Below are 26,264 nucleotides of genomic sequence, written 5' to 3' on the forward strand. Positions count from 1 at the left end.
GTGGAGCCCGAGGCCATGACCCCACACTGCCAGGATCACAGCCAGCCAGCCCGCTCCTGCCCCGTACTGTGTCCCACCCGGTGCAAAGTCTTACATTTCTTGTGCAAAGTTCATTCCTCAGTATTGTGTTCTTCTATTTTTGTCTTGATTTGTTTTTTTAAAACTCTATTGTAAATGAAATTATTCTCTCTCTCTCCACCCCACTCTGGTTTGGGGGCCACTCGCGCTTCAGTGCTCAGGAGACCATGATGCTTTGCACGTGCTCTTGCCTGCTGAGCTCTGCAGCCTCTGACCTTGCTTATTAGCCCATGTCTCCGAAAAGAGGCATCTTCCTTCTGCCTTCGGAGTGTGTGTAAGTGTGTGTGTGTGTGTGTGTGTGTGTGTGTGTGTGTTTTACATTACCTTAAAAATTGATAGAAAGGGAAAAGACCTCAGCTGTGAACTTCCCGGGTCATGAAAGTGAGGCAAGGGTCTGCAGCACCCGTTTGAAAGGCAGATGTCTCCCTGTGTGCTGATGCAGAATCGCTTCCAAGATGTTCGTGCAACTTGTGCGGTCGAGCACACAGTACAGCAGGGAGGGCGCTTGCTTTGCACATGGCCGACCCAGGTTCAATCCCACGTGGCCCCCCAAACCGCACCCTGGGCATAGAGCCAGGAGGATACCCTGATGTGTGTGTGTGTTTGGGGGAAGGGGACACAAAGGAGTGATTTCTGCCCACTGCACCCTCTGCCAAGGGTGTGCTCCAAACGAGACTCCCACCGCTCAAGGCAGGTGGGACCCCACATTGTTGCCTCTTTTTGGAAACCGGTGGTAGATAGGTCTAAGGCTGCTGAGGTTGGGTGTCTGCTTTCAGGAACAGAATCTCCGAACTGAGCTGCCTTCTCCACGGTGCTTCCCCTGCGGATTTGAGCCTGGCAGGGCCTCGGTCCAGCGCTTTTCACTTTGCTGGCATTGGTACCCCTAGCTGCCCTCTCTGCCATGCCCTCCATGAGGTGCTGAGAGGCAGAGCAGAGTCGGGGCTGTTCCCTTGAACAGGAGATTCAGGGACCGCAGCCTCACATCCCACCATCCCCGCTGGGGCCTGCCCCGGGAGGGCTTCTGGTTCCCGGGAGAGTGGCTCTGGCCCCTGATGCATGCTGATGGCCCGTCTGTCTCCTCGACAGAGAACACCTTCTGCAGTGGGGACCACGTGTCCTGGCACAGCCCCTTGGACAACAGCGAGTCGAGGATCCAGCACATGCTGCTGACAGAGGACCCGCAGATGCAGCCCGTGCAGACGCCCTTCGGGGTCGTCACCTTCCTGCAGGTGAGGCACCGGGCACTAGGGGGGACCCCCCAGGGAGGGCCGTGGGACTCAGTTTACTCCTGTCTGCCCATTTGTCAGGTGGCGTCAAGTGGGATCCAGCCTGCCAAGAAGGGCAGCAGGGCCGGGGTAGTTATGGGAGGCAGAGAAGTCAGGGGCAGCCCTGCGGGACCCGGTGGGAAGGACGGGGCCTGGCGGAGGGTCAGAGCTCGGTCAGTGTCCAGCAGGGACCGGAGTGTCTGCATGAGCTGCCAGAATGCCGCATCTCAGACCTTCCCCGTGATGCCGGACGCGGCGGCCCCGCTCCCTGTCCCTCTGTCTGAGTTTGCTGTGGCAGAGGGAGGATCCCTTCCCTATCACTGAGGGCCGAGGTCAGGCCTCCCAGCCCCATCTGCGTCCATCCATCTCCCAGCCAGGCAACTGTTCCCCGCTAAGGAGACTGTCCCCTGAGCCCCTGAGCCCCTGACCCCAAGCATAGGTCCACTCACCAGAACTGTCCTTAAGAGGCGATGGAGGGGGGTGGAGTGATAGCATAGTGGGTAGAGTATTTGCTTTGCACACAGCTGACCCGGGTTCGATTCCCAGCATCCCATATGGTCCTCCAAGCACTGCCAGGAGTAATTCCTGAGAGCATGAGCCAGGAGTAACCCCTGAGCATCACCGGGTGTGACCCAAAAAGAAAAGAAAAAAAAAGGCGATGGACCCAGGAGGGCAGGACAAAAGGCCACTAATGCCCACGGGCTTCTTGTCCTGACCCAGATCGTCGGTGTCTGCACGGAGGAGCTGCACGCCGCCCAGCAGTGGAACGGGCAGGGCATCCTGGAGCTGCTGCGCACGGTGCCCGTGTGAGTACCTGTGGGAGCCTCCCCCCCACCCCGGGCGGGTCCCCCTGTTCCCATCAGGACAGTCCCCACTGCATCCCCAGCTGGGGTGGGCGGAGACCCTTTCCTCAGTTACCACCCTCCCCGCTCTCCGGTCCACAGAGCCGGCGGCCCCTGGCTGATAACGGACATGCGGCGGGGAGAGACCATATTCGAGATTGATCCGCAGCTGCAAGTAAGTTTTAATGGGGAAAAGCTTCCAGCACACTTTCCTCGGTCTCAGCCAGAAGCACTGGCTTCCATGCTGGGGGAGTAGAGGTGCTTCGTCTGTGAGTGAGTAGAAGTCCGTCACAATTTGCGACTGGCCACCTGAATCCAGCAAGTCAAAAAGCAGAAATTTCTGGCCAGGAAAGCCTATCTCAGACACATGTATGTTTTTCATTAAAAAATTCTGAATTTCCTGACCAGAGTGATAATACAGTGGGTAAGATACTTGCCTTGCCCACGGCTGACCCTGGGTTCCATCCCTGGTACCACATACGTTCCCCTGAGCCCACCAGGAGTGATCTCTGAGCCCAGCCGGTTGTGGCCCAAGAGCGAAACAAAACAATTACAAGTTTTAGGGCTGGCGAGCTAGCCTAGTGGACTGAGCACGTGCTTTGCATGAGGGAGACCTGAGTCAGCCATGTGCAGACCAAGTGCCCTGCCCACTGTACTACTGCCCCCGTCCCACCCCTGTGCTGGTACCACCTGGTCCCCTGCATCACCAGGAACAACCTCTGTGTACCACCAGGGCGTGAAGGCCCTCCCCAAAAAAAACTCAAACAGTTTTGAATTTTACTGTTTGCAGTAATGCATCAATAAATCTGAGTTTGAAAAAGTCAGCAGCAACTAAATAATATCGATAAGACATGAATATTGCTTGCAGTATTCATTCTTCTTTTTCCCTTTCCCTTTTTTTTTTTTTTAATTTATTTATTTATTGAATCACTGTGGGAAAGGTTACAAAGCTTTCAGGTTTAGGTCTCAGTCATGCAAACATCAAACACATTTCCCTTTACCACTACTTATTTTTTTACCATGAAGAACCCCAATAAGACCCCACTCCTCACCCCTCCCAGTCCCTGTGAGGCAGATGAATTCTAGTTAACACTCTGTCTGCTTTGCTTAGATTCATTGTTTCATTAAAAGATTCACCACTATTATTTAGAGTTTACCCCCCCCCAAATCAGACATGCTGAAAAAGCATTGTGAAGTGATTTGCTTTCTACAGCTGGGTTCAAGAATTAAATGTTGGTTTTGGATTTCTGCTATTTTACTTATTGACCCTGGAAGTATTTCTACTGAAAGTCAGATAGTTCAGAAATTGGTTTCTGTGCTCTGGAGTCGTGGCCGTGCTGGAAAGCCGCTTGTGAGGGGCAACTGGTGGCCTCGGTAGGGCGTGAAGGGCGGACCGAAACGCCCCCCTTCCCATGAGGTTTTTGTCGCCCCCACACCCCCGGCTCATACCTGCTGTCCACAAGGCTCCAATGTGGCCGCCATCTTTCTTTCCAGGGAGGAAAGGGCGAATGGGGCAACACCCTTTTCCCTCCGGACAGACATGATGGCCTGGATTAATGCATAGTCCTTTCACTTTTCTGCTCCAAGCTGCCAGGTTCTGCATTAAGTCTTTGTGCTTCTGGGGCTGTGGCCGTGCTGGAGAGCCGCTCGTGGGGGGCAACTGGTGACCTCGGTAGGGCATGAAGGACGGACCGGAACGCCCCCATTCCCATGAGGTTTTAGTCGCCCCCACACCCCCAGCTCATACCTGCTGTCCACGAGGCTCCCATGTGCCCGCCATCTTTCTTTCCAGAGGGAGGAGGGCGAATGGGGCAACACCCTTTCCCCTCCGGGAAGACATGATGGCCTGGATTAACGCATAGTCCGTTCACTTTTCTGCTCCAAGCTGCTGGGTTCTGCATTAAGTCCTTGTGCTTCTGGGGCTGTGGCCGTGCTGGAGAGCCGCTCGTGGGGGGCCACTGGTGACCTCGGTAGGGCGTGAAGGACGGACCGGAACGCCCCCCTTCCCATGAGGTTTTAGTCGCCCCCACACCCCCGGCTCATACCTGCTGTCCACAAGGCTCCCATGTGGCCGCCATCTTTCTTTCCAGAGGGAGGAGGGCGGAAGGGAGCAACACCCTTTCCCCTCCGGGCAGACATGATGGCCTGGATTAACGCATAGTCCATTCACTTTTCTGCTCCAAGCTGCTGGGTTCTGCATTAAGTCCTTGTGCTTCTGGGGCTGTGGTCGTGCTGGAGAGCCGCTCATGGGGGGAAACTGGTGGCCTCGGTAGGGCATGAAGGACGGACCGGAACACCCCCCTTCCCATGAGGTTTTAGTCGCCCCCATACCCCCGGCTCATACCTGCTGTCCACAAGGCTCCCATGCGGCCGCCATCTTTCTTTCCAGAGAGGAGAGGGCGAATGGGGCAACACTCTTTCCCCTCTGGACAGTCATGATGGCCTGGATTAACGCATAGCCCGTTCAATTTTCTGCTCCAAGCTGCTGGGTTCTGCATTAAGTCCTTGTGCTTCTGGGGCTGTGGCCGTGCTGGAGAGCCGCTCGTGGGGGGCCACTGGTGACCTCGGTAGGGCGTGAAGGACGGACCGGAACGCCCCCCTTCCCATGAGGTTTTAGTCGCCCCCACACCCCCGGCTCATACCTGCTGTCCACAAGGCCCCCATGCGGCCGCCATCCTTCTTTCCAGAGAAGAGAGGGCGAATGGGGCAACACCCTTTCCCCTCCGGGCAGACATGATGGCCTGGATTAACGCATAGTCCGTTCACTTTTCTGCTCCAAGCTGCTGGTTTCTGCATTAAGTCCTTGTGTTTCTGGGGCTGTGGCCGTGCTCCAAACTTAACTCTGATTTTCAGGGAGAAACGTTCGGTGGTTTACTTCCCATTGATCACTTTGTATATAGAGAGATGTCACTCTATATTTCCTCAAAACCGCGCGGCTTATGCGGCCGCGCGGTTTTGAGGAAATGTCCTAGTTCCCGCATACTCGAGCTATGGTTGTAGAGGCTTCTGGTCACCAGGGTTCCATCTGGGGGAGGCGGGATGCGGTACCTACCCCATCTGGGACTTCCCGATGATCTCGGCTCTTTTTGGAACCTGTTTTTTTCTTTTTCTCCGGGAGCTTTGGGTCCCGCCCTCCATGTGGCCCTTCTCTTCCCTCCCTTTCCCTTTTTTAACTTCTCTGTCTCTTTCTCTGTCTCTGTCTCTCTATCTCTCTCACTCTCTCTTCTTTGTTTGGTTTTGGGCCACACCAAGTGGTACTCGGGGAACTCTGGCCCTGTGCTCAGGGGTCACCATTCCTGGTGGTGCTCCGTGGAAGCACATCCGGCGATTGAACTAGGCTTGGCCGTGCTCGGCAGGACCCTTAGCCCCTGTGCTGTCTCTCCAGTCGCGCTTCCCCATTGTTTAAAGAACGTTTTCAGGGAGCACCTCAAACAGAGTCTTGCAACACGAAGAATGGGATACTGACCCCCTCAGCCCAGCAGCTGTGCTGAGCCTTGATTCCCCGGAACTGGAGCAATAGCACTGCAGGTAGGGCGTTTGCCTTGCACGCGGCCGACCCAGGTTCAATTCCCAGCACCCTGTATGGTCCCCCGAGCACCGCCAGGAGTAATTCCTGAGTGCAGAGCCAGGAGTGACCCCTGTGCATTGCCGGATGTGACCCAAAAAGAAAAAAAAAACAACAACAACAACAAAGTCCTACCCCCTTTTGGATGCATTTTTGTTTTTGTTTTGTTTGTTTGGTTGGTTATCGGTGGTGCTCAGGGCTTATTCCCACCTCTTTTCTCAGGAGTTATACCTGGCAGACTCAGAACTATAGGGGGTGCCGGGGATCAAACCCAAGTCAGTCTCATGCAAGGCAAGCACCCTACCTGCTGTACTCTCTGGTCCTAGATACTTTTTTTTTTGCCACACCCAGTTCTGCTCAAGCATGAATCCTGGCTCTGCGCTCAGGAATCACTCCTAATGGGGGTTGGATGACCATATGGGGTGCCGTGAATCGCACCCAGGTCAGCCTCATGCGAGGCAGGCACCCTGCCTGCTGTACTAGTTCTTTGGCCGGGGCCCTGGATACATTTTCTCCTTGCGGCTGTGTCTGAGCTCAGCTCCTGCGGCGTGGCGGTCCCTGAGACTCGAGAGACAGGGTGCGCCCTGGACCATCCGCAGAACCTGAGTGTCATCAGTGTCGTGGTAGATTCTGGGGACAGCACAGTTTGTGCACAGACTCCTGCTGGAAGAGGAGCCGCTCCTTTCCCCCAGCCTCTCCCAGTCTCCCTCCTCTCATCGTCCCCTGCAAGGAGCCCCCCGAGGACAGGGCACCCCAGCTGACCGGTGGCAGGAAGCTCCTGAGCCAGCCAGAGGCGCTTGCTTGCTGCCTCTCACAGTCCCGGGAGCGGAGGGCCCGCCTGAGCCGCAGACAGCTCCCCGCGAGGCAGCTCCTGCCTGGAATAGGCTGGCAGGCCCTGGGCAGCAGCCAGGAGTGTCGTGGGCTCTGGGAGGGACAGGAAGAGGCAGGCGGGAGAGGCAGCATGTGGACATGTAGGTTCCTGCAGGCGGAAATCCCACTCGCTCACAGATGACGCGCCTCTCTTTTCTTTGCCCTCTGACCCTGAGGTTTCCCGGTAATGACCTCCGTTTCCTCTCCTTTAAGCTTGGTTTCCTTGTAGCTGCTGTTCCTATTATTTTTTTGGTGAAGCAGGATGGGTTTTTTTTTGGGGGGGGGGTGTTGGGGGCCATACCTGGCCATGCTCAGAGGTTACTCTTGGCTCTGCACTCAGGAATCACCCCTGGTGGTGCTTGGGAGAGAACCATGTGAGATGCCAGGGATCAAACCCAGATCAGCCATGTGCAAGCCGAGTGCCTACCCACTCTACTGTTGCTCTGGCCCTTGAAGCTGAAGGTAGTTTATTGAAACTTATTTAGAAAGATATGAGGGGAGAGAAAGGGAGAATCATATGTTGAAGAGAGAACTTTCTCTCCAGAGTGGAAATAGGCAAGCAAGCGAGGAGAGCTTGGAGAGTCAGGCCCTTGTAGCTTCTGCTTACGAGGGTTAGTTCTTCCCAAGTCCCTGTTGTCTGGTCCCTCTTCGGTACCAAGCGTGAAATACCTTTAACCTGCCCAGCCCCTGTTATCTAAGCTCTTTCTCCATGGTCTCCACGCTGTCTTGAAACCAGGGTTCAGAGCACCTAGTGGTCTGTAAAGGCAAGCAGGCAAGGGCCGTTTGCGGGATGTGGCTCAGCAATAAAGCATTTGCCTAGCATGTGTGAGGCCCTGGGTTTGATTCCTGACACTGCCCCCTTATTAAAATAGTAATAAAACAAGCAAGGGCTCTGGGACCAGAGAGAGAGTATAGTGGGTAGGGCATTTGCCTTGTATGTGGCCAGCCCAGTTTCAGTCCCCAGCTACCCATATGGTCTCCTAAGCCCTGCCAGGAGTGATACCTGAGCACAGAACCAGGAGTCAGTCTAGAGCACGGCTAACTGCAGGTTCTCCCCCAAATAAAAACTGAAAAACACACAAGCACTTAGAAGGCATAGGGTGAAGTTAAGGGCTTCTTCCCCCCTTTTTCTTCTTTATAGGTAGGTTTTGTGGCCACATCTGGCAGTGTTCAGGGGCTTGAGCTCAGGAGTATCTTCCCAGCAGTGCTCGGATGAGTATGTGCAGTGCTAGGGATCAAACCAGGGTTGGCTGCGTGCAGGGAAACACCTTAACCCCTGTGCTGTCCCCCTGGCCCAGCTTTCCTTTCTGCTGGCTCTGCTCTGCTCTGCTCCATACACTGGTCCTTGCATCCACTTGTGCCTTTCTGAGGCTTATGGCTGGTTCATTTCCGGACTCTTTGTTATCCCTGTGGTCCAGCTCGACCCCTGGCCAGCTGCGTGCCTGCCCAAGGCCCTTTCCATCAGGCAATGGGCCTAACTGACTAGAGGTATCCTGGGCTCTTCATTCCCTAGAGGGGAAAGGTATAGTGGGGGGGGGGGGGCACCTACCCCCCATCCCACACGTGAACCAGGGCCCACAAGCCTGGAGCAGAAAAGCCACTCCCTGCCGCCAGTCTGTTTCTGCCCAGGACACCAGGAAGGAGGGTGTGGTTGAGGGAGGGAAAGAGGCACCAGGGGCACGTCCACCTGCCAAGCAGCAGCCGCAGATGAGGGCCTGACGTGCATCTGTGCGCTTCCCAGATTTGCTGCTCGCTGGCCAGTCTGGGGGCCCTGGCGCCTTGTGGGGGGGTGGGGTGGGCACTCAGGAGGCCGCCTCTCCCCGGGGCATTCACTCAGCTGCCTCCCGAGGCCCCCATGGCTGTTTATGAGACAAGCTGGTCCTCTTCCAGATGCCCTTTCACACCGCCGAGCGATGTTTCACCAGAAATGCCAGGAATGTGTGGGCACAGCTCTTCCCCGGGGCCATGTGCAGAGGGCTGGGGCACCGCGGTGCCCAGGCCCAACCCAGGCCAGGACCTCCAGTGGGGTCTGCAGATGGCTGCTGACCTCCAGCACCCCGTTTCAGTTGGAGGCCTGGGAAGGGGTCCCCGTCCTGAGTGCTTTGGCCAAACTAGCGAGCCCCAGAGGCCAGGCGGCTGCGCGCCAGGTCCGCGCCCCTCGGCGTGCAGCTGTTTCTCCCTGCACGGCAGCACCCTCTGCCGTCGGGAGAGGAAACTGCAGGTGTGGAGCCGGTGCCGCCGCTGTGCGTCGGTCCCAGTCTCTGGTCCCCACCAGAGGTCAGCTTCCACCCAGTCCTGGGCCCCCTGACCCAGAGACTGAGGGGCTTTTCCGATGACCAGGAAAGTGAGGGAGGCCTTTTCCTTTCCTCACAGGCCATGGCCTTGACTCAGTCGCATCAGCTCCGTGCCAGCCTGGGGTGGGCAGAATTGAGGCCCCAAAAGCCCACAAGCAGGTGGTGTTGGTGGGAGGCCCGGCTGGGCGAGGCGAGCAGAGGCTTCCCTGGGGCCTCTCGTGCTGCCTGCACCCCCGAGGGGCTGAGTGAGGGGGTCACTGAGGGAACTCTGGTTCTCTGGCTCCTTCCAAGCAGGAGAGAGTTGACAAAGGCATCGAGACGGACGGCTCCAATCTGAGCGGTGTCAGCGCCAAGTGTGCCTGGGATGACCTGAGCCGGCCGCCTGAAGACGACGAGGACAGCAGGAGTATCTGCATCGGTTCGCAGCCCCGGCGGCTTTCAGGCAAAGGTGGGCGTCACTGCCAAGCCCCCCTCCCCACTTCCTCTTTCAGGCCCTAGAAGATGGGTCTCTCACAGAGTCTGGCCCTTCGGTGTCTGTTTCCGGTCATGCTTCTAGCAGCGAGTTGAAGCCTTCCAGCAGGGCGGGATTGGGGAGCCTTATCAGCCCGTTTCTCTTGGGTTCCTGCGGTGCTTTTCCAGTGTGCCACCAGCAGCACCACCAAACCATTGTGTGTTAGACTCGCCCCTGGTAACCTCAGGTCACGGAGGTGAGTGGAAGCTGTAGAACAGTGACAGGAAAAGACCATAGTCCACCCAAGCACCGGAGAACAAGCATGAACCATCCTAGAGTTGACACAGGGCCCAGTGCTGGCTTCGAAGCCATGTCAGACCCGGGGTGGGGGGGTGGGAGGGCCTTGGGGGAGGGAGGCCTGAGTGTGGAGCCAGCAGGGCCTACAGTGACCCAGACCCGCACCGGGTGCCCCTTCCCTGCTGCATTCCCGGTGGGGCTGGGGCAGGGGCTCTGAGTATCCTGTCCTGCGGTAAAGGACATTCCTTACTAAGACCAACAGGAAAACCGCCCTTCACACATCCATGCACGCTCACGGCCTCTATGTCCACGTCCTTTCTCTATTGCTCTACCTCTTCCTATTTTTTTTTAAGACGAAGATGCCTAAAGGCTGAATATATCTACATATGTGATAGCACAAATAAAAGATTTTCTTCTTTCAGGGAAAAATAAAATAAAACTTAAACCCTGGACACGCCGCTCTAGAATTGCTAGGATCCCAGTTGGGATTTATAATTTCTTTCCTTTGCTTTATTTCTTCTCTCTTGTCTCCTCTAATTCCTGATTTTGAAAAGGTTTTTTGTTTTGTTTTGTTTTGGGGACATATGCAACTGACTCAAGGCTAACGCCTAGCTCTGCTCAGGGATTACTCCTGGGGTGCTTGGAGCACTATGTGGGATCCTGGGGGTTGAACTAGGGTGGTTTGCATGCAAGGCAAGCCCCCCGTACCTGCTGTACAGTCTTTCCAGCTCCTTAAATAAATCTTATTTACCTTAAAACAAGCTTAGGCCCCCTAGTGAAAATACTGGACACTCTTTTTTTCCCCTCCCTGCTTGTTCTAATGGTGTGTTAAGCCCAGAGGAGAGTCAAAGTGGAAAAAATGGTTTTATTAGAACCATTTCCTTGTGTTTGACAAATGGGTAATTTCAGAGAGGCAATCCTCTTCAAACATTATTATTTTTTTTAATTATAAAAGTAATCCATGCCACTGTAACAAAGCAGTTAGAAATGAATCGTCATAGGACTGGAGAGACAGTACAGCAGGTAGGATGCTTGCCTTGCATGTGGTTGACCTGGATTTGATCTCTGGCATCTCATATGGTCCTCTGAGCCCTACCAGGAGTGATCCCTGAATGGAGAGCCAGGAGTAAATCCTGACCATCATTGAGTGTGGCCCGAACACCCACCCCCAAAAACTGATCATCTTGTTATCTGCCCTAAGTCCATCCTTTGAGCAGTTAATATTAATCTGCTTTGTTTCCCTTTGTGTTTGCAGAGATAAATCTTAGATCAAAATCTCAGTATAGGGGCTCAAACTAGTGAGTTTTGTGGGGGCTGGAGAAATAGTACAGCGGATAAGATACTTGTCTTGCACACACCCAGCCCCGGTTGGTATCCTGAGCACACCAGGAATAATTCCTGAATACAGAGCCAGGAGTAACTCCTGAGCATCGCCAAGTGTGGCCCAAAAGCTTAAAAAAAGAAAAACTAGTAAACGTCATATTGAGGATGAGCAAAGCCCCTTGCAAACAAATCATGCCACTGAGGGCTTCCTCTCACTCCTAGGCCCTTGCCTGGCCCTCAGGGCAACAGGGTGTTCTGGGCCCAGGTGGATAGTGACCTCTGCATCCCCTCTGACCCGACCTAACAGGAAGGACTGGCCAGGCCCGATGCCAGTTGACTGCTTAGAACCTCAAAACGTGAGGAGGAGACGCCTGCCTCTTCGTGCCAGTGCCCTCGGAACCCTGACTGACTTCAGTGTCAGTGAGCGAGCAGAGCCCGAGTGGTCTTAAGGAGTGCCAAAGGCCTTGTGGTCACTCCAGAACACTTTCGGGGTAGGCCTGGGGAGTGGGCAAGCGCTGGTTCTTGGAGGGGCCTCTGATGTCCAGCCCTGCTGGGCTCTGTTTGGACCAGAGGTTTCCTGAGCGCACAGAGCCGCCTCGCCATGCTGATGCATGACACAGGCTCAGCACCAACCTTGAGGGTGTTGAAGGAAGTTGGAATGGGGGTCGTGCCGGGAGACCAGAGGGGAGGGACCTCAAGCAACTTGGTGGTGTCATTGCAGACACAGAGCAGATCCGCGAGACCCTGAGGAGAGGACTCGAGATCAACAGCAAACCCGTCCTTCCGCCAATCAACACTCAGCGGCAGAATGGCTTCTCCCTCGACCGGGCCCCGTGAGTCCCCCCGCCCCCCCCCCGCCCCCACCTCCTGGTCACCAGGTCTTCCCAACAGCCAGGAGTCGGGGACTTTCGGTACTGTGGTGCCTGTCCCCCAGCTCCTACGAGGGAGAGCAGAGCCCGTGACCCGTGCGGGCCGGGGTCTCTGTGACCGTCGGGAAGGGCTGCTTGGAGGCCCAGCAGATCTGGAATGTAAACGCCGGTAAATATTTACCCGGATTGGGAGAGCAGGTGGGAGGCCGAGTTGGGGCAAAATCTGACTCGGGGCCTTTCAGCCTTGTGGGAGTCCATTGTGCTGAGCACGGAGCCCCCCTTATCTCGGCCTCAGCCAGAGTTGCCCTTCCTTCCTTCCTGGAGCCTGGTCTCCGGCCGATAGCCGCAACCCCAGGGGCCTCCCTGTCTGGCCAGCCCTGTGCTGCTGAGGCCTTCTTCCTGCCTCCCCGCCACGGGGCCCACGAGGGGACGGGAAGTCCTGTGCAAGCCCCCCCCCCACCTGGTCTGGGGCCCCGGAGCCCTGGGGAGAGGCTGGCCACCCCAGAGGGCAGATCCGCTTCCCACTGACTTCTCGGCCTCTGACGGCTGGGCAGAGCCAGAGCTGGGCACCCTCTCCTCAGCCCCACAGCCGTTGTTGGGCACGGTTGCTGCCACGGCAGCCTGGGGCCGGCACGGTGACTGCCCGGGAGAAAGTCACTGTGCTCTGGGGTGTCCCTCTTGCCAGTGGGGGGGAGCGGGGCAGGCTCTGGGCCCAGGGGTCCATCTGGAGTGCTGGGGGGGTAGGGTGCAGAGGCTGAAACAATGAATGGCCTGAGCACCCCGGATGCAGTGTGTAGGGTGCAGTGTGTGGGAAGGGGCTCCCAGAAGCACCGCAGCGGCAGGGTCTAGGCTCGGCGAGGGAGGCCTTCTTGGACCCGGAACCTGAGATGAACCTCGGAGGGGTTCTCAGGAAGGGGTTTTACCCCGGGAGCAAAGAAAAGAGCTGACGGGAAGAGAGCCGGCGCGTCCGGTTCCAGCGGAGGCCCCCTCGGGGGAGCGGAGCAGAGAAAGTTATTCTGGGAACTGGGCTGCCCACGGCGGCTCCTCTGGTGCATCTGTCGTCCCAAAACCATGAGAGTGGAGCTTTTGGGCAAGTGCCCGGAGAAGCCTCCTTGGCCGCACAGAGCGTGCAGAGTGAGTGGCCCAAGGCACTGTGTCTTTCCCAGTGGCAGCCGCGGGCCAGGCCAGGGCTCAGGGCATGTGGGAACGCCACCTGTGGGCCTGGACCCTGGCCCGGCCGCCCTTCCCGCGCCCTTGGCTTGGCGTCTTCCTCAGGACTCCGTTGGCACTGGTAGGGGCGCTTGGAGTGATGCGAAAGGTTTAAGACTCGATCATTGTCTGGAACTTGCAGGCAGGCTCTTCCCGGCTGTCCCTCCCACCTCTGGAAGGTCCAGGTTTCTGGGCAGGAGGGCAGGGCTTGCCGCTGAGACGGGTCCCACATGCCTCTCTCATGTGCCCAGCACAGGCCCGAGATCTCACTGTGGCTGCTGCAGCCTGCCCTGCTCACGGCTTGGCTCCGGGTTCCTGAATGCTACGCACCCCTCCCCCTGACCGGTCCTTGGGGACCTGGATCGGGGTCACAGGCTCTCTGTGGACACGGGTAGAGGCCACCCCGCCTCACCTGGCCCTGTGTTGACTCCACCCCAGATGGGTAGAAGATTGGAGGTGTCCGCCCTTTGGGGTCCTGCTTCCCCCCAGAGCCCAGGGCCCGGGTCAGCCCCACGAGGACTGGAACCTGCAGTCTGGCAGGCACCCAGGTCTCCGCTGAGGTTCCCGGTGCAGTCTGCCTCCAGGAGGCCGAGAAGTGGTTCCTTTCCCGCCCGCGCAACGTCCTCGGCAGCCCCTCCGTCTCTCTCCCCGCAGCCCTCTCTTCCCCGGAATTGATGGTGATGGGCTCCGCTCAGATCAGCAAGCACAGCCGTAATATCTGTGCTGCCCTCTCTGGGACCTGACCCCGTTTCGGAGAAATTACGGCCGAGAGAGTGGCCCCCAAATGTGCTGGCTCCAGTGTTTGTTCCTGTCCCGGGGGGCGGCGGCGGCAGCGCCGGCCTTGCTGGGTCTGCCTGGCCGCTTTTCCCTGCGTCAGGCTTCCTGGCCTGCCACGAGCGGACGCATTGCTGCTCCGTGTCCAGTATGGCCCGGAGGTGGCTCCACTTCAGGAGAAGAGGCAGAAGCTGGGCCGCAGCAGCCGGGGCGAGTCACACAACTCGCTCTTCCCACAGCTGTGTGGCAGAGCACCTAGACCGAGCTCGCCGCGCGCCCTGCACCCTGCCAGGGCTTTCTGCGACCTTCATTCCTCCCATCCCTAGTCGCTCTGGAAAGGGGTTAATCCTTGTTTTGTTTAGTTTTGGGGTCACACCCAGCGATACTCGGGGGTTCTCCTGGCTCTGCACTCAGGAATTACTCCTGGAGGCTCAGGGGACCATAGGAGATGGCAGGGGAAGAGCCCGGGTCAGCCACAGCTGGACTGTTTCTCCGGTGCCTGAAAGGGGATAATCAGAAAAGGAAACTGAGGAATGGAGATGCTGACATGGCCTTTGACTCTGGCAGTTGCACGGTCTGACCTTACCAGCTCTGTTCTCAGGGTCCTGCGAGGGACACAGACTGCCGCTGAGGTGCTGGTGACCTTCACGTGTCAGCCTCACCCAGCCAGTAGACCAGAGCCCTCCTTGGAGCACTGGCGAACGGGTGGAAACTGCCCTGCAGAGAGAGGCCCATGGTGTGGACTCACCCTGAGGAGGGTGCGCCATTTGGCCCAGTGGCCTTGAGCTGTGTCCCGTTGGCCCCTTCGTACCGGCTGCCTTGGGACCCTTTTTTCTCCTGTTCAGAAGCTACCCTCTGGGCTGGAGCAGTAGCATAGTGGGGGAGGGCCTCGGCACCCCATATGGTCCCCACCAGGAGTTACCCCAAGCATAGAGCCAGGAATAGTCCCTGAGCACCACTGGGTGAGAATAAAGAGACCATCAGAGGTTTGTTTTTAAGTCCTTAGCAACAGGGGCTGGATAGATACTGCAGTGGGTAGGGCATTTGCCTTGCACGTGGCCGACCCAGGTTCAATTCCCAGCATCCCATATTCCATACAGTCTTCTGAGCACCGCCAGGAGTAATTCCTGAGTGCAAAGCCAGGAGTAACCCCTATGCATTGCCGGGTGTGACCCCCCCCAAAAAAAAAACCAACAACAACACCTGCCTTCCTTCCCTCTCCCTGCCATCCACCATGCCACTGACAGGCCCCTGGTCCCTGCTCCTCTCATGTCCCCCCAGCCAGCCGCCTCCCTCCGCCTTCCGGGAATGCTGGGCTTGGCCCTCTTGAGCTTCTCCCGGAGTTTCACAACCTGCACATTCCAGCTGTGAAATGCGGATCCGGCCTTTCCAAGACTGGCCGTGGGGAAAAGGCCTCTTGGCTTGGCTAGTGCCAGTCAGGCCAGGTTAGCCGAGGGATCCAGTCCTGGGCATCCCGATATGGACCTGCCATGAAGACCACATCCCGATATTCATGAGGATCTGCAGGGTGGTGACCAGGCGCCCCGTCTCCGAGGTCTCCTGTCCCGGAGCGCCAGCCTCTCCGCGTGCTCATCAGCGCCGACTTCCAGACACGAGTGCACTGATGCTGACACCTCCAGTGCTCAGGCGCCGCCTGGCCCCAGTGACAAGCTGACTGAGGCTGTGGGGCTCAGGGGAGTCCTGTGGGTTGCACCCACCCTCCCAGTGCCCTCCCTGCCTGTCCTGGGAGGGGTGTTTCTCACCGAGAGGGGTGCACTTCTGTGATGCACTACTTAAAATGCTCACTGTGCGGGCCGGAGCGAATGTACAGTGAGTAGGGTGTTGGCCTTGCACACAACCGACTGGGTTCGATCCCCAGCATCCCATACGGTCCCCCAAGCACTGCCAAAGTAATTCCTGAGTGCAGAGCCAGGAGTGGCCCGACCCCCACCCCACAAAAAAAAAAAAAAGGCACCTTTGAAGGGACAGAGCAAGGGCTGCAAACACAACGAGGCTGCTGTGCTCCCCATGAACCCCACCCTTGCCCTATTTCCCAGACAGATGGGTTAGCCGGAAGCTCACGGCCTCACCTTGAATTCTCAGTCCACACTGCAGCCCTTCTGGCTTTGCACACCTAGAAGTATCTGTGTCACCCATCCTCGAGCCCCCGTGTCACCCAGCCTTTCTGTAGAGGGCACTTTCTGAGTGGCGCAGGGCGTCCAGAAGCAGAGAGCTGCGGGGTCCTCGTCACCGGCCACGCCTGACAGACGATCCCCAGAGCCCAGGGCAGCTCATGTCTGATGAAGGAACGCCGCCCCCCCCCCCCCCGCCCCTTATGTGAGTTTCACCTGCTCCAGTTCCTTCAGCCAGACCCTGCCCACTGTTCACTGTCCCACCCTGATCTTGGGAAATGAACTGGGACTGGGAGCCTTTACCTGGAGGTCACTGGTGATCACCTTCTACTCCACACCCCCTGACCCTCCCTCCAGGACCAGCCCTGTCAGGGAATTGGTCGCACTGAGTTGGTGATAGGGCTCTGTCCTCCACACTGACCAGGAGGGCAGCTGGCTCCTGCCCGAGGGAGACAGCCCTCAGCACCATCAGAAACTACAGCAAGGCAGGGCACCGGAGCCATAGGACAGTGGGGAAGGCTGTCTACCTGGGCACCTTGCAGGCGGCCTACCTGGGGTTCCATCCCCAGCATCCCATATGGTCCCCCGAGCATCTCCAGGAGTCATTCTGAGTGCAGAGCCTGGCATAGTAAGCCTTGAGCATCACCAGGTATGGCCAAGGAAGGAAGGGTGGAAAACTAAAGACAGGACGCGGCAATCGGAGGCCGGGCGGGGCTCAGGAGACTCAGCTTCTCAGGAGGCCCCCACCCCAGGGTCTCCCCTCCCCCCTCTCCTGGCCCGCTGCTGCACACGGCCCGGATCTCAGGCTTATGTGGAAACAGGAGAAAGAGGCCAAGGCAGAGGAAAAAACAGGGCAGGTTCTGTCTGTGTGAAGTGTGGATGTGGCAAAGAGCATGTAAAGGATACAGGACCAGACACCAGGGGTCTAGCAGTGGGAGGAGCATGGGAAATACGGGAAAAGTCACCTTATGCAGTGGGAAGTCTAAATATAGGATGTGTCATACAGGCAGGTGGTAAGGAAGGAAGGAACGGGATGAGGTCTTGAATTACCAGGGTTGTCCCCCAGTTACAAATGAGAACATGGAAGCTTTTGTGGTTTCTACAGCATCTTTAGGGTCACTAAAGCTTTCAGAAAGTTCAAAGCCAAGTTGTCACCCTGGGGTTGACAGTCACACACCCTAGTGTGACTCTAGAGCCTCTTCATGAATGACTTCTGCCTGAGAAAGAGGGCCCAGGGAGGGGGGCAGTGAAACCAGAGTGAGAGGACAGCCCAGAGGGCGCCTGCCTTGCACACTGCTAACCCAGGTTCAATCCTCAGCATCCCATGCAGTCCCCTAAGCACCGCCAGGAGTAATTCCTGAGCACAGAGCCAGGAGTAACCCCTGAGCATTGCCAGGTGTGGCCCAAAAACCATAGGGGAGAAAAAAGGGTGCATAGGAGAGGGTGCCTGCCAGCTCACAGGCGCGTAGACTGGCAGGAGGAGTGGACTGTCTCCCCACCAATGCCACAGGGCAGCTGATGGCTTCACTGGAGACCAATGGGGAAGGAACCATTGGCTGCAAAAATGTACTGATGGAGAAAATAATACCTGGGACCAGAGCGATAGTATAGCAAGTAGGGCGCTTTCCTTGTAGGCTGCCAGCCCAGTTCGAGCCCAAGCAGCATACATGGTCCCCGAATAACAGCCAGGAATGATCCCTGAGCACAGCTGGATGTGACCCAGAACAAAAGAAGAAAGAATTTTTAAAGGATGATCGTTTTCTTAATGTCAGGACTAGAGAGAGCCAGTACAGGGGATAAGGTGCTTGCCTTGCATGCAGCTGAGCTGGTTCGAACCCTGGTACCACATATGTTCCCCTGAGCGTCTCTAGACGTGATCTCTGAACACAGATAATAATTCCTTAATATCGCTGGATGTGGGCATAAACAAGAAAGTCAAAGAAGTGGGCTGGAGTGACAGTACAGCAGGTAGGCATTTGCCTTGCACACAACCAACCCAGGTTTCATCCCTGGCTCTCCATATGGTCCCCTGGGTGGTTTCTGAGCACAAAGCCAGGAGTACACCCTGAGTACCACAGGATGTCTGCCCCTCATCCCCCCAAAAAAGATGTGCTATTGTGGGAGCTGTTACAGCTTACCCTGCCCAATAAAAAGGAAAAGTGGACAATTGGGCTGGAGAGATAGGACAGGGGCTAAAATGCTTGCTTTACATCTTGCTGACCCCAGTTTGAATCTCGACACCACATATGATCCCAGTGAGCACAGAGCCAGGAATAGCCCATAAGCACTGTTGGGTGTGGCCCAAACCACCCCCCACCTCTAATGAAAAGAAGAAATGATGGTACATTCCAGGTCCCAAAATTGGCACCAAGGCTATATATTTGTCCATGCAGTAGAACTTCCACCTCCCCGGCCTCAGGCTGAAAGTGGGCAGCCGTCCCCTAGGCTTCGTGAGCGCACCTTCCTCGGGGTAAGGGAAAGATGGGCCTGGCCTTGAGCTGGAGCAATAGCACAGCGGGTAGAGCGTTTGCCTTGCATGCGGCCAACCCGGGTTCGATTCCCAGCATCCCATATGGTCCCCCGAGCACCGCCAGGAGTGATTCCTGAGTGCAAAGCCAGGAGTAACTCATGAGCATCGCCGGGTGTGACCCAAAAAGCAAAAAAAAAGATGGGCCTGGCCAGCAGGGAGGCTGCCGATGTGAAGGGACAGGGCCATGGAGAAAGCAGTTGGCAGAGTGGCACGGCACTGAGAAGGAGCACTGTGGAGCCCCGTCCCTTGGCCAGCGGTCTGCCGAACGTGGGTCCCCACAGCCCTTCAGGGGGCTGCTGCTTACGAAGGGAAAGTGGGGTTCATGGAAGATGCTGACTTGCACAGAAGGAAAACCAGCTCGTTTGCCTTTCATAGTCTTCAGGGCCTTCGCGATGCCTACATTTTATGAATCTTGTCTGAGTGGCAGCCTATTATTTTCAGCCCTCACCATATCTGCTTTTCTAGAACTTTCTCGACGTTAAAATTGCATCATGACCTTTGGGAAGTCTAGTCCTAGCTTCCAGGAAGCAGTTCTTTCCTCCACCCCTCTCGGAGAGCCCGGCAAGCCACCGAGAGTATCTCCCCCTTACGAGTTGAGGGGAAAAATTAGGTTTGTCTTCATGGTCTTGAGACCTCAGAAGAAAAAATGTTTACTCGGAAGAACGGGAGAAAGCAGAAATGCTGTGCTCTAGATTTAGGGTTTTTTTTTTGTTGTTGTTGTTGTTGTTAAGCTTTTTGGGTCATACCTGGTGATGCACAGGGGCTACTCCTGGCTCTGCGCTCAGGAATTACTCCTGGTGGTGCTCAGGGGACCAAATGGGATGCTGGGAATTGAACCCGGGTTGGCCACATGCAAGGCAAATGCCCTACCCACTGTGCTGTTGCTCCAGCCCCTGTGCTCTAGATTTAGCCAGCGTCAGGAAGACCTGTGGGTTTTGTCTCAGCCCAGGATTTGCTCACTGTGTCACCTTGAACTAGTTATTTAGATCAGTTTCAGCTTCATCTATAGCACTGTCCTCCCGTTGTTCATCGAGTTGCTCAAGCGGGCCCAGTAACGTCTCCATTGTGAGACTTGTTGTTACTGTGTTTGGCATATCAAGCATAGCAAGTACCTCACGGGTAGCTTGCCAGGCTCTGCCGTGCGGGCGAGATACTCTCGGTGGCTTGCCGGGCTCTCCGAGAGGGGTGGAGGAATTGAACTCGGTTCGACCAGGCGAGTCGCGTGCAAACCAAACGCCCTACCGCTGTGCTATCACTCCAGCCCAGCTTCATCTATAAAATGGGAAAAATAATGCCCGTTTATAGGGCTGTTATGTAAATGAATTTAGCATAGGACCAAGTACTAGCATCTACATTGAGTCAAAGATACCTCTGAGAGACTGGAGAGAAGGCTAAGCAGATGCTTTGTAGATGTGGGAGGTCCAGATTTGAGCCCTGGTACCACATGGTCTCCCAGCATCCCTGGGAGTAACCCCTGAGTACCACTCGGGTGTCCCCAAAGCAAAACAAAAAGGTACCTTAATATTGTTATTATGAATAGTCCCCACAAAGGGCCAGTATAGGTGGACAGAGAATCTTTGACGCAACTCTGATCCCCAGAAGAATTTGAACAAAAGCTGATAGGAGATGTGTATCAGCCCCCACGTTAAGAAACAGGTCAAAATTTAGCTGAAATACAAGAACAGAACCCAGCAGAAAGATGCTATTACCAGCAAAAATAATTTTTTTTTTAATTTATTGAATCACTGTGGGAAAGGTTACAAAGCTTTCAGGTTTATGTCTCAGTCATGCAAATATCAAACACATTTCCCTTTACCAAAAAATAATTTTTTTTCCTTCTTCTGTTTGGAGCAAGATAACAACGTGGCTCCATTGTGTGGACAGAAGAACATTCATCTGTGGCAGCAGGAAAGCAAAGATGAACTGAAAAAAAAAAAATAACCAAAAAACAGTTAACGGGCTAGGGAACGCCACGCTGGTGCTGATGAAAAGATTGGTACCTTGGTTTCATAGTCTCTGGCCACGGTTCCTGTGATCTGGAAAACCTAGGAAACTGGTCGCTAGCCTGACTAGTGTCCATAGTCTGAGGGAATGGAGGCGAGCGCGGGCAGACCGAACGCTCTAAGCTTTCAGATGCAGGGACGAGAGAGCTAGCATGGGGGCAGGGCGCTTTGCCTTCCACTGGTTCAATCTCCAGCACTTCGTATGGTTCCCTGAACTCTGCCATGGACCACTCCTGAGCACAGAGCCAGGAATAGCTCCTGAGCACTGTCAAGAGTGACCCTTAAGCAGCACTGGGTGTGACCTAAAGCCCTCCAAAAAATAATAATAATAATTAAGTGTTTCTAGATGCAAAAGGCATCTGGTTAGCCTGGTGCCTTACTCAGAGAAAATTCCGGAGTGTATTATTGAGTACGTGGACGAGAACCTTCTTTCATGGGGAGCAGGAACCCTGAGAGTCTGCACGGACTCAGGAAGGCTCAAGCACGCCTTATCACTTTACCGCCCCTTTTTGGGTAAGATGAGAGGGGTTTGGACCGCACCCAGAGGTCCTTGAGGGGTTTTCCAGCAAATTCCTTGGGGGTCTCTCCTGGGACCTGTGCAGTGCTGGGAACCCTTAGCACTAGCCCTCAGAACGAGCTCCCCAGCTCTCCTTACTCCCTTTTTATTTTATTGTTTTTGTCTGGGGGCCACACCTGGTGATCTTCAGGGCTTACTCCTAGCTCTGCACTCGGAACCACTCCTGGCGGTGCTCAGGGGAATCATATGGGATACTGGAGATTTGAACCCTGGGTCAGGCCACATGCAAAGCAAGTGCCCTACCCAATGTCCTTCCTCAATGCCTTTAGAATTCATTACCTCCTCCTACTGCAAGACAGAGGAAATGCCGTAGATCTGAAGGAGGTGAGCTGGAGCACGTTTTGAGAGTTTTGCAAATGTCTCCTGACCTCATTGTTGGCAGGGCAGGGAAATGTGCCTAGAGCACCCAAGAGGGCCCAGGGCTTGGTGATGGGAGGTGGGCTGACGCGTCGGGTTGAGTGTTCCCAGAGTCGTGAGGTCAGTCTGTTGGCCGGCCCGCCCAGCCCCGTCCTGACCTCTGTTCAATCAAAGCCTGAGCTGAGAGCATGGTGGTGAGTTTATCATCGTTGTCAGTGATGTGAAGTCAGGGGGGAGTGCCAGTATGATGGACGCCAGGGTCAGGTTTCAGAACCATCCGGTCTGCTTGAAACACGAGCCAGGTAGTGCTGAGTTCTGCTCTTGGCACCCAGCAACTCACAGTGCCTCTGGGACAGCGCAGCCCGGGGGAGAAAGCCCGCGGGGACACAGTACCAGTTGGTGGTGTGAGGGGGTTGTGGAGAGCAGGCAGTCTGTGGCAGTTGGAATCGAAATAAAGTGGCTAGAGGAAAGAAAGCACATAGGGTCCTCATGCCCCGCCCTGGCCCTGGCCACATTCTCTATTTCTGCTCCTGACGCTCCACTTCCGGACACAAACACTCTGGCTTTGACAAGCCGGGGGAGTGTGACTTGGATGGACGGAAGGTTTCAGAGCCCCGTCTTCCGGAAATGCCGGGCAAAGTGAGGGCCACGAACCCTGGAAAAGGGAGACCATCGGTGAACGGAAAGAACAGCTTCTAGGATTTGAAAGGCTGCCCAGGCAGGGTGGATTCAGTGATTCCGGGCCACGGGAGGACCAGCAGATGAGAATCGCAGGAAGGCTGGCTGCGAAAGGGGGGGCCCCGCCCGGCGCCCCAGCAGAACAAAGGCCTCCGGGAAGGTGCTTCAGGCTGCAGGGGGCCCAGAGTCCATGGTGGAGCAGTCCGCCGCCCACTTGCCCTCTCCCGCCTGGGCCGGACCTTTGCTCAGAAGGGGGCGGTCTGCCCTGAGCTAAGGCAGTTGGGTTTGGGGTCCAGGAGAAGACAAACAAGTCTCAGTTAAGCTATCAGCATTCCTGGAGGTGGAGCAGATAGAGAGGCCGCCACTAACATCCTTTTCATGGCTTCACTCTGGGGTGCCTGACAGGCTTTCCAGGGGCTGTCTCAGGGAGTTATTTATTTCCATCCAGAGGATAGCGAGAGGTGCGAAGGAGCGTGTCTGTCCAAGGCCATGCAGGACTGGAAACGCGCACCCTCGGCCCTGAGCTGCCTTTGTCCTGGCTGTCCCGGGCAGGTGGCCTCCCAGGAGCTCTGCTCCCTTCCAACCCCCAAGTCCCCGCCTTCCCCTCCACCAGGAACTCGGGAGAAAACAGCCCAGCTGAAAAATTAGGCCATGCTGGTGAGCACACACACACTCTCTCTCTTTTTTTTTTTTATGACTAAGATTAAGCTGACAACCATGCAAAACATTGCAAACCTATGTCGGCTGCAGATTTAATACCTCACCCAGCCCACACAAATAATTCATGCTTCTGCATCGATGTCCAGAAAAAACAAATCAGCAAAAAGCTGGGCGAGAGAGAGAGAGAGAGAGAGAGATTGCGCACGGGAGAGATACAGGGGGAGCGAGTGAGGGGACATTTCCAGTGAAGCAGCGTGCGGAGCCCCAGGACTGCAGATCTAGCATTTTGCAATTCTTTTTTTTTTTCTCTTATAAGATTAAAGTACATTTTCAAATGATTGAAGGTTGGTGGGAGGTGTAAATGTGGGCCCTTGTCACATTAATTCTTCAGATGATTAAGTTCTTTTCCATTTCTTTAAAGCTGTTTGCAGTTTGGTTTGATGTCCTCTGTTCTGGGTGAGTGTGTTGGAGCAGTTACCAAGGTGACTTTAGCTGACTTTCAACAATTTATTTTTCCCTCCAGCTTGAGACGTCTCCAGCCCTGTGTGCTGTTGATTCTGCTGCTCTCTCAAACCCCCTCCCCCGCCCCCAGTTGCTATTCATCAGCGTTTCTGCCTGTGCCTGACACTCAGGGCTCCCCTAGCAATCCGGGGGCCAGCCGGGCCTCTGTCCCCAGCGAGGGAGGCGGGAGGTCATTCCGTGGACTCTTGTCAGAGGAGTCTGCAGGTGTCGTGGCCAGAGTCAGGCATGGGGAGCCAGAGAGATAACTCAGCGGGTAAGGCGCTTGCCTCGTAGGTGGCCGGCCCTGGTTTGAGTCCTGGGCATGACACAAGGTCTCTGTGCACTGCCACACGTAGCCCAGCACCCTCGCACCCACTATGCCCACAGTCCAGCCCTGACTAACAAAGCAGCCAGCCTGGGACCTGAGGCTTGTCATCACAAACATCTGAGTCTCAGTTTCCTCCTCTGTAAAGGAAGAGTTAACCATCGGGCCAGGCATCAACCACATAGGGGGCTGCTGCCGGTGAGGGCACCACAAAGTCCCTGCGATCTCACTGGAGCAAAGCGACCTTATACCCAAGAGGGCTGGCTGGCAGGGAAGGGGAGGGGGGGGCTGGGGAAGGTGACCCCATGGGAAAGCACTTGCCTTGCGTGGTGGGTCCCCATGTTCCCTTTCTAATACCACTGCCCCTAAAAAAGGGAATAATCATAATTATAATAACAAAATGAGGAAGTGAGAGCCTGTGCCCTGAAGGGGCCCTGGAGGCATGCTTGGTGGTCGCATTGCCCCCCAGGGTGGGGAGAGGAGCTGCCTGGGGCTGAGACTTCCAGGCCGGAGGCCTTGCCCGGCCCATGGCCTTGAACACGTTACCGGCTCTCAGAGTGTAAAGGAAAGCAATAGATTATACAACCTCATGGTTTCCTTCCAGTCGTGAAATTCCATCACCCTCTTGGCCGTGGCGTTGATTTCCTCCGGGTCCTTGTGAAAGTTCTCGTCAGAGGAGCGGCCAGGGCAAAGGGCAGTTTCAGAACTGGCTTTGAGAAGCCAGAGGAAGGGGCCCCTGTGCAGGCGGGTCAGCTTGGGGGTGGGTCTGCCCAGCTGCTGGGAGCACGACCTCTTCTATTTTCTCTTCTTTTTTGGGGGGAAGGGGACATTCCTGGAGATGCTTGGGGTAACTCCTACCTCTGCACTCAGAAATTACTCCTGGCAGTGTTGGGGAGACCATATGGGATGATGGGGATTGAACCCAGGATGGCTACATGCAAGGTCGGGTGGCATCCAGGTTTAAAGGCATATTGGCTGGGGTCGGAGAGATAGTATAGTGGGGAGGACACTCACCTTGCATGCCGTCAACCCAGGTTCAATCCCTGGCATCCCATGTCCTCTGAGCCCCACCAGGAGTGATCCCTGAGTGCAGAGTCAGGAGTAAGCCCTGAACACAGCTGAATATGGCCCCAAAACAAGAAATCCACCCACCCCCCAAAAAAAGAAACCCAAACCACCTTTTTTAAAAAAAATTTTTATTTTATTTTGTTTTGTTTGTTTTTTGGGTCACACTGGTGATTCATTGGGGTTACTCCTGGCTCTGCACTCAGGAATTACTCCTAGCGGTGCTCAGGGGACCATATGGGATGCTAGGAATTGAACCCGGGTCGGCCTCCTACCTGCTGTGCTATCACTCCAGCCTAACCACCTTTTTTTTTAAAAAAAAAAAAAAAAAGAAAGAAAGAAAAGAAAATTAAACTAAAGGAGGGCTGGCTGTGGGCAGTAGTATACATGCCCAGCATGCCAGCACCTGCTCTGGTCTGGCCTTTGCAGCGGCAGCTGAAGGGAAGCTCTTGGACCTACAGCTCCTGGGACTGTAAACCCCTCAACCTGGGAGGATGAGAGGTCTGAGACCTTGGGAGCAGTTGGGGGAGGACTCCCATAAGCTCCTGCTGCCGTGCTGGGGTTAGGCCACTTGTTTGTGGTTGGCCGGTATGCCGTGTGGGCCGGCTCTTGGGGGAGTTTGGGCCCAACCTGGTGGTGCTCGGGGCTCTTCCTGGCTCTGAGGTGACCCTTGGTGGTACTTGGTGGGGACCAAATCCCAGGTCAGCTGTGTGCAAGGCAAGCGCCCCAATCCCAGTATTATTTCTTGGGTCCACGGTGATGAAGATTTAAGCACCTTTCAGACTCCAAGTCCCGGCTCCACCCACAACCCAGCAGTGGACAAGTTTCTTGCCCCCTATTGCCAGGGGCAGGCACTGTGAGGAGCAGGGTCAGGGGACGGGCTTGTCCCAGCACAGCCACAGGGGCTTGGTGAGTGTGTGGGGACAGTGGCTGTTCCCAACGCCCCTCAGTCCCCTTCCCTGGCCTTAGTCGCCCCTGCCCGAGACCCCCTACCCCTCGGCGTTCCTCCCACGGCTTCACAGGTGCTGAGTCTGCTGCCGCGCTTGTGTTCACCCCTACAGGAGTCGCAAGGACAGCCTGGAGAGCGACAGCTCCACGGCCATCATCCCGCACGAGTTGATCCGCACGCGGCAGCTCGAAAGCGTGCACCTGAAATTCAACCAGGAGTCTGGCGCCCTCATTCCCCTCTGCCTCCGGTGAGCCCCCCAGCATGCACACACGCCCCCCCCCCACCTTTTGTCGGGGACCCAAGGACAGTTGATCTCTGATCCTGCCGCGCTGAGGAACTCACCTGTCCATGTGTGGGCCTGCTTGCTCTGGCCGCCCCGCCAGCCAAGAGTTGGGGACCCATCTGCCGTGTGCTGCTTTGCCCGTACAGACCACCTTCCTTCTCTGAGCCCAGCCGCTGAGGACCAGGCGCCCCAGTGGTGCCCACAGGCTGCGCTGCCCGATGCCCAGCCCCTCACTCTGCTCGAGGCGGTTCTGCGGCTGAATCTATTGCCTCTCGCCAGATCTCTCCTTCTCTTTTCCTATTTTTTTTCATTTGCAGGTGGTTGGTGTGGGGCAGGGCAGGGGGTGGGGTTCGAGCCGTGCCAGCGG

The 26,264-nt window shown here is 56.0% G+C and overlaps 1 protein-coding gene across 2 annotated transcripts in view; it reads left to right on the forward strand.

Annotated features, from left to right (window-relative positions):
• Window positions 1-26,264, forward strand: part of SUFU (SUFU negative regulator of hedgehog signaling) — a 98,821-nt gene that overhangs the window by 59,785 nt on the left and 12,772 nt on the right. The window contains exons 4-9 of one of the 2 annotated variants that reach the window (XM_056121011.1): window positions 1,165-1,307; window positions 2,064-2,149; window positions 2,288-2,360; window positions 9,206-9,362; window positions 11,707-11,818; window positions 25,727-25,861. In XM_056121011.1, coding sequence (XP_055976986.1) covers window positions 1,165-1,307; window positions 2,064-2,149; window positions 2,288-2,360; window positions 9,206-9,362; window positions 11,707-11,818; window positions 25,727-25,861 — 706 coding nt within the window. The remainder of the gene's footprint in view (window positions 1-1,164; window positions 1,308-2,063; window positions 2,150-2,287; window positions 2,361-9,205; window positions 9,363-11,706; window positions 11,819-25,726; window positions 25,862-26,264) is intronic. The other variant, XM_056121012.1, reaches the window with a different exon arrangement.

The sequence above is a fragment of the Sorex fumeus genome, unplaced genomic scaffold (assembly GCF_029834395.1).
Source record: "Sorex fumeus unplaced genomic scaffold, SorFum_2.1 ptg000043l, whole genome shotgun sequence".
NCBI classification, from domain to species: domain Eukaryota; kingdom Metazoa; phylum Chordata; class Mammalia; order Eulipotyphla; family Soricidae; genus Sorex; species Sorex fumeus.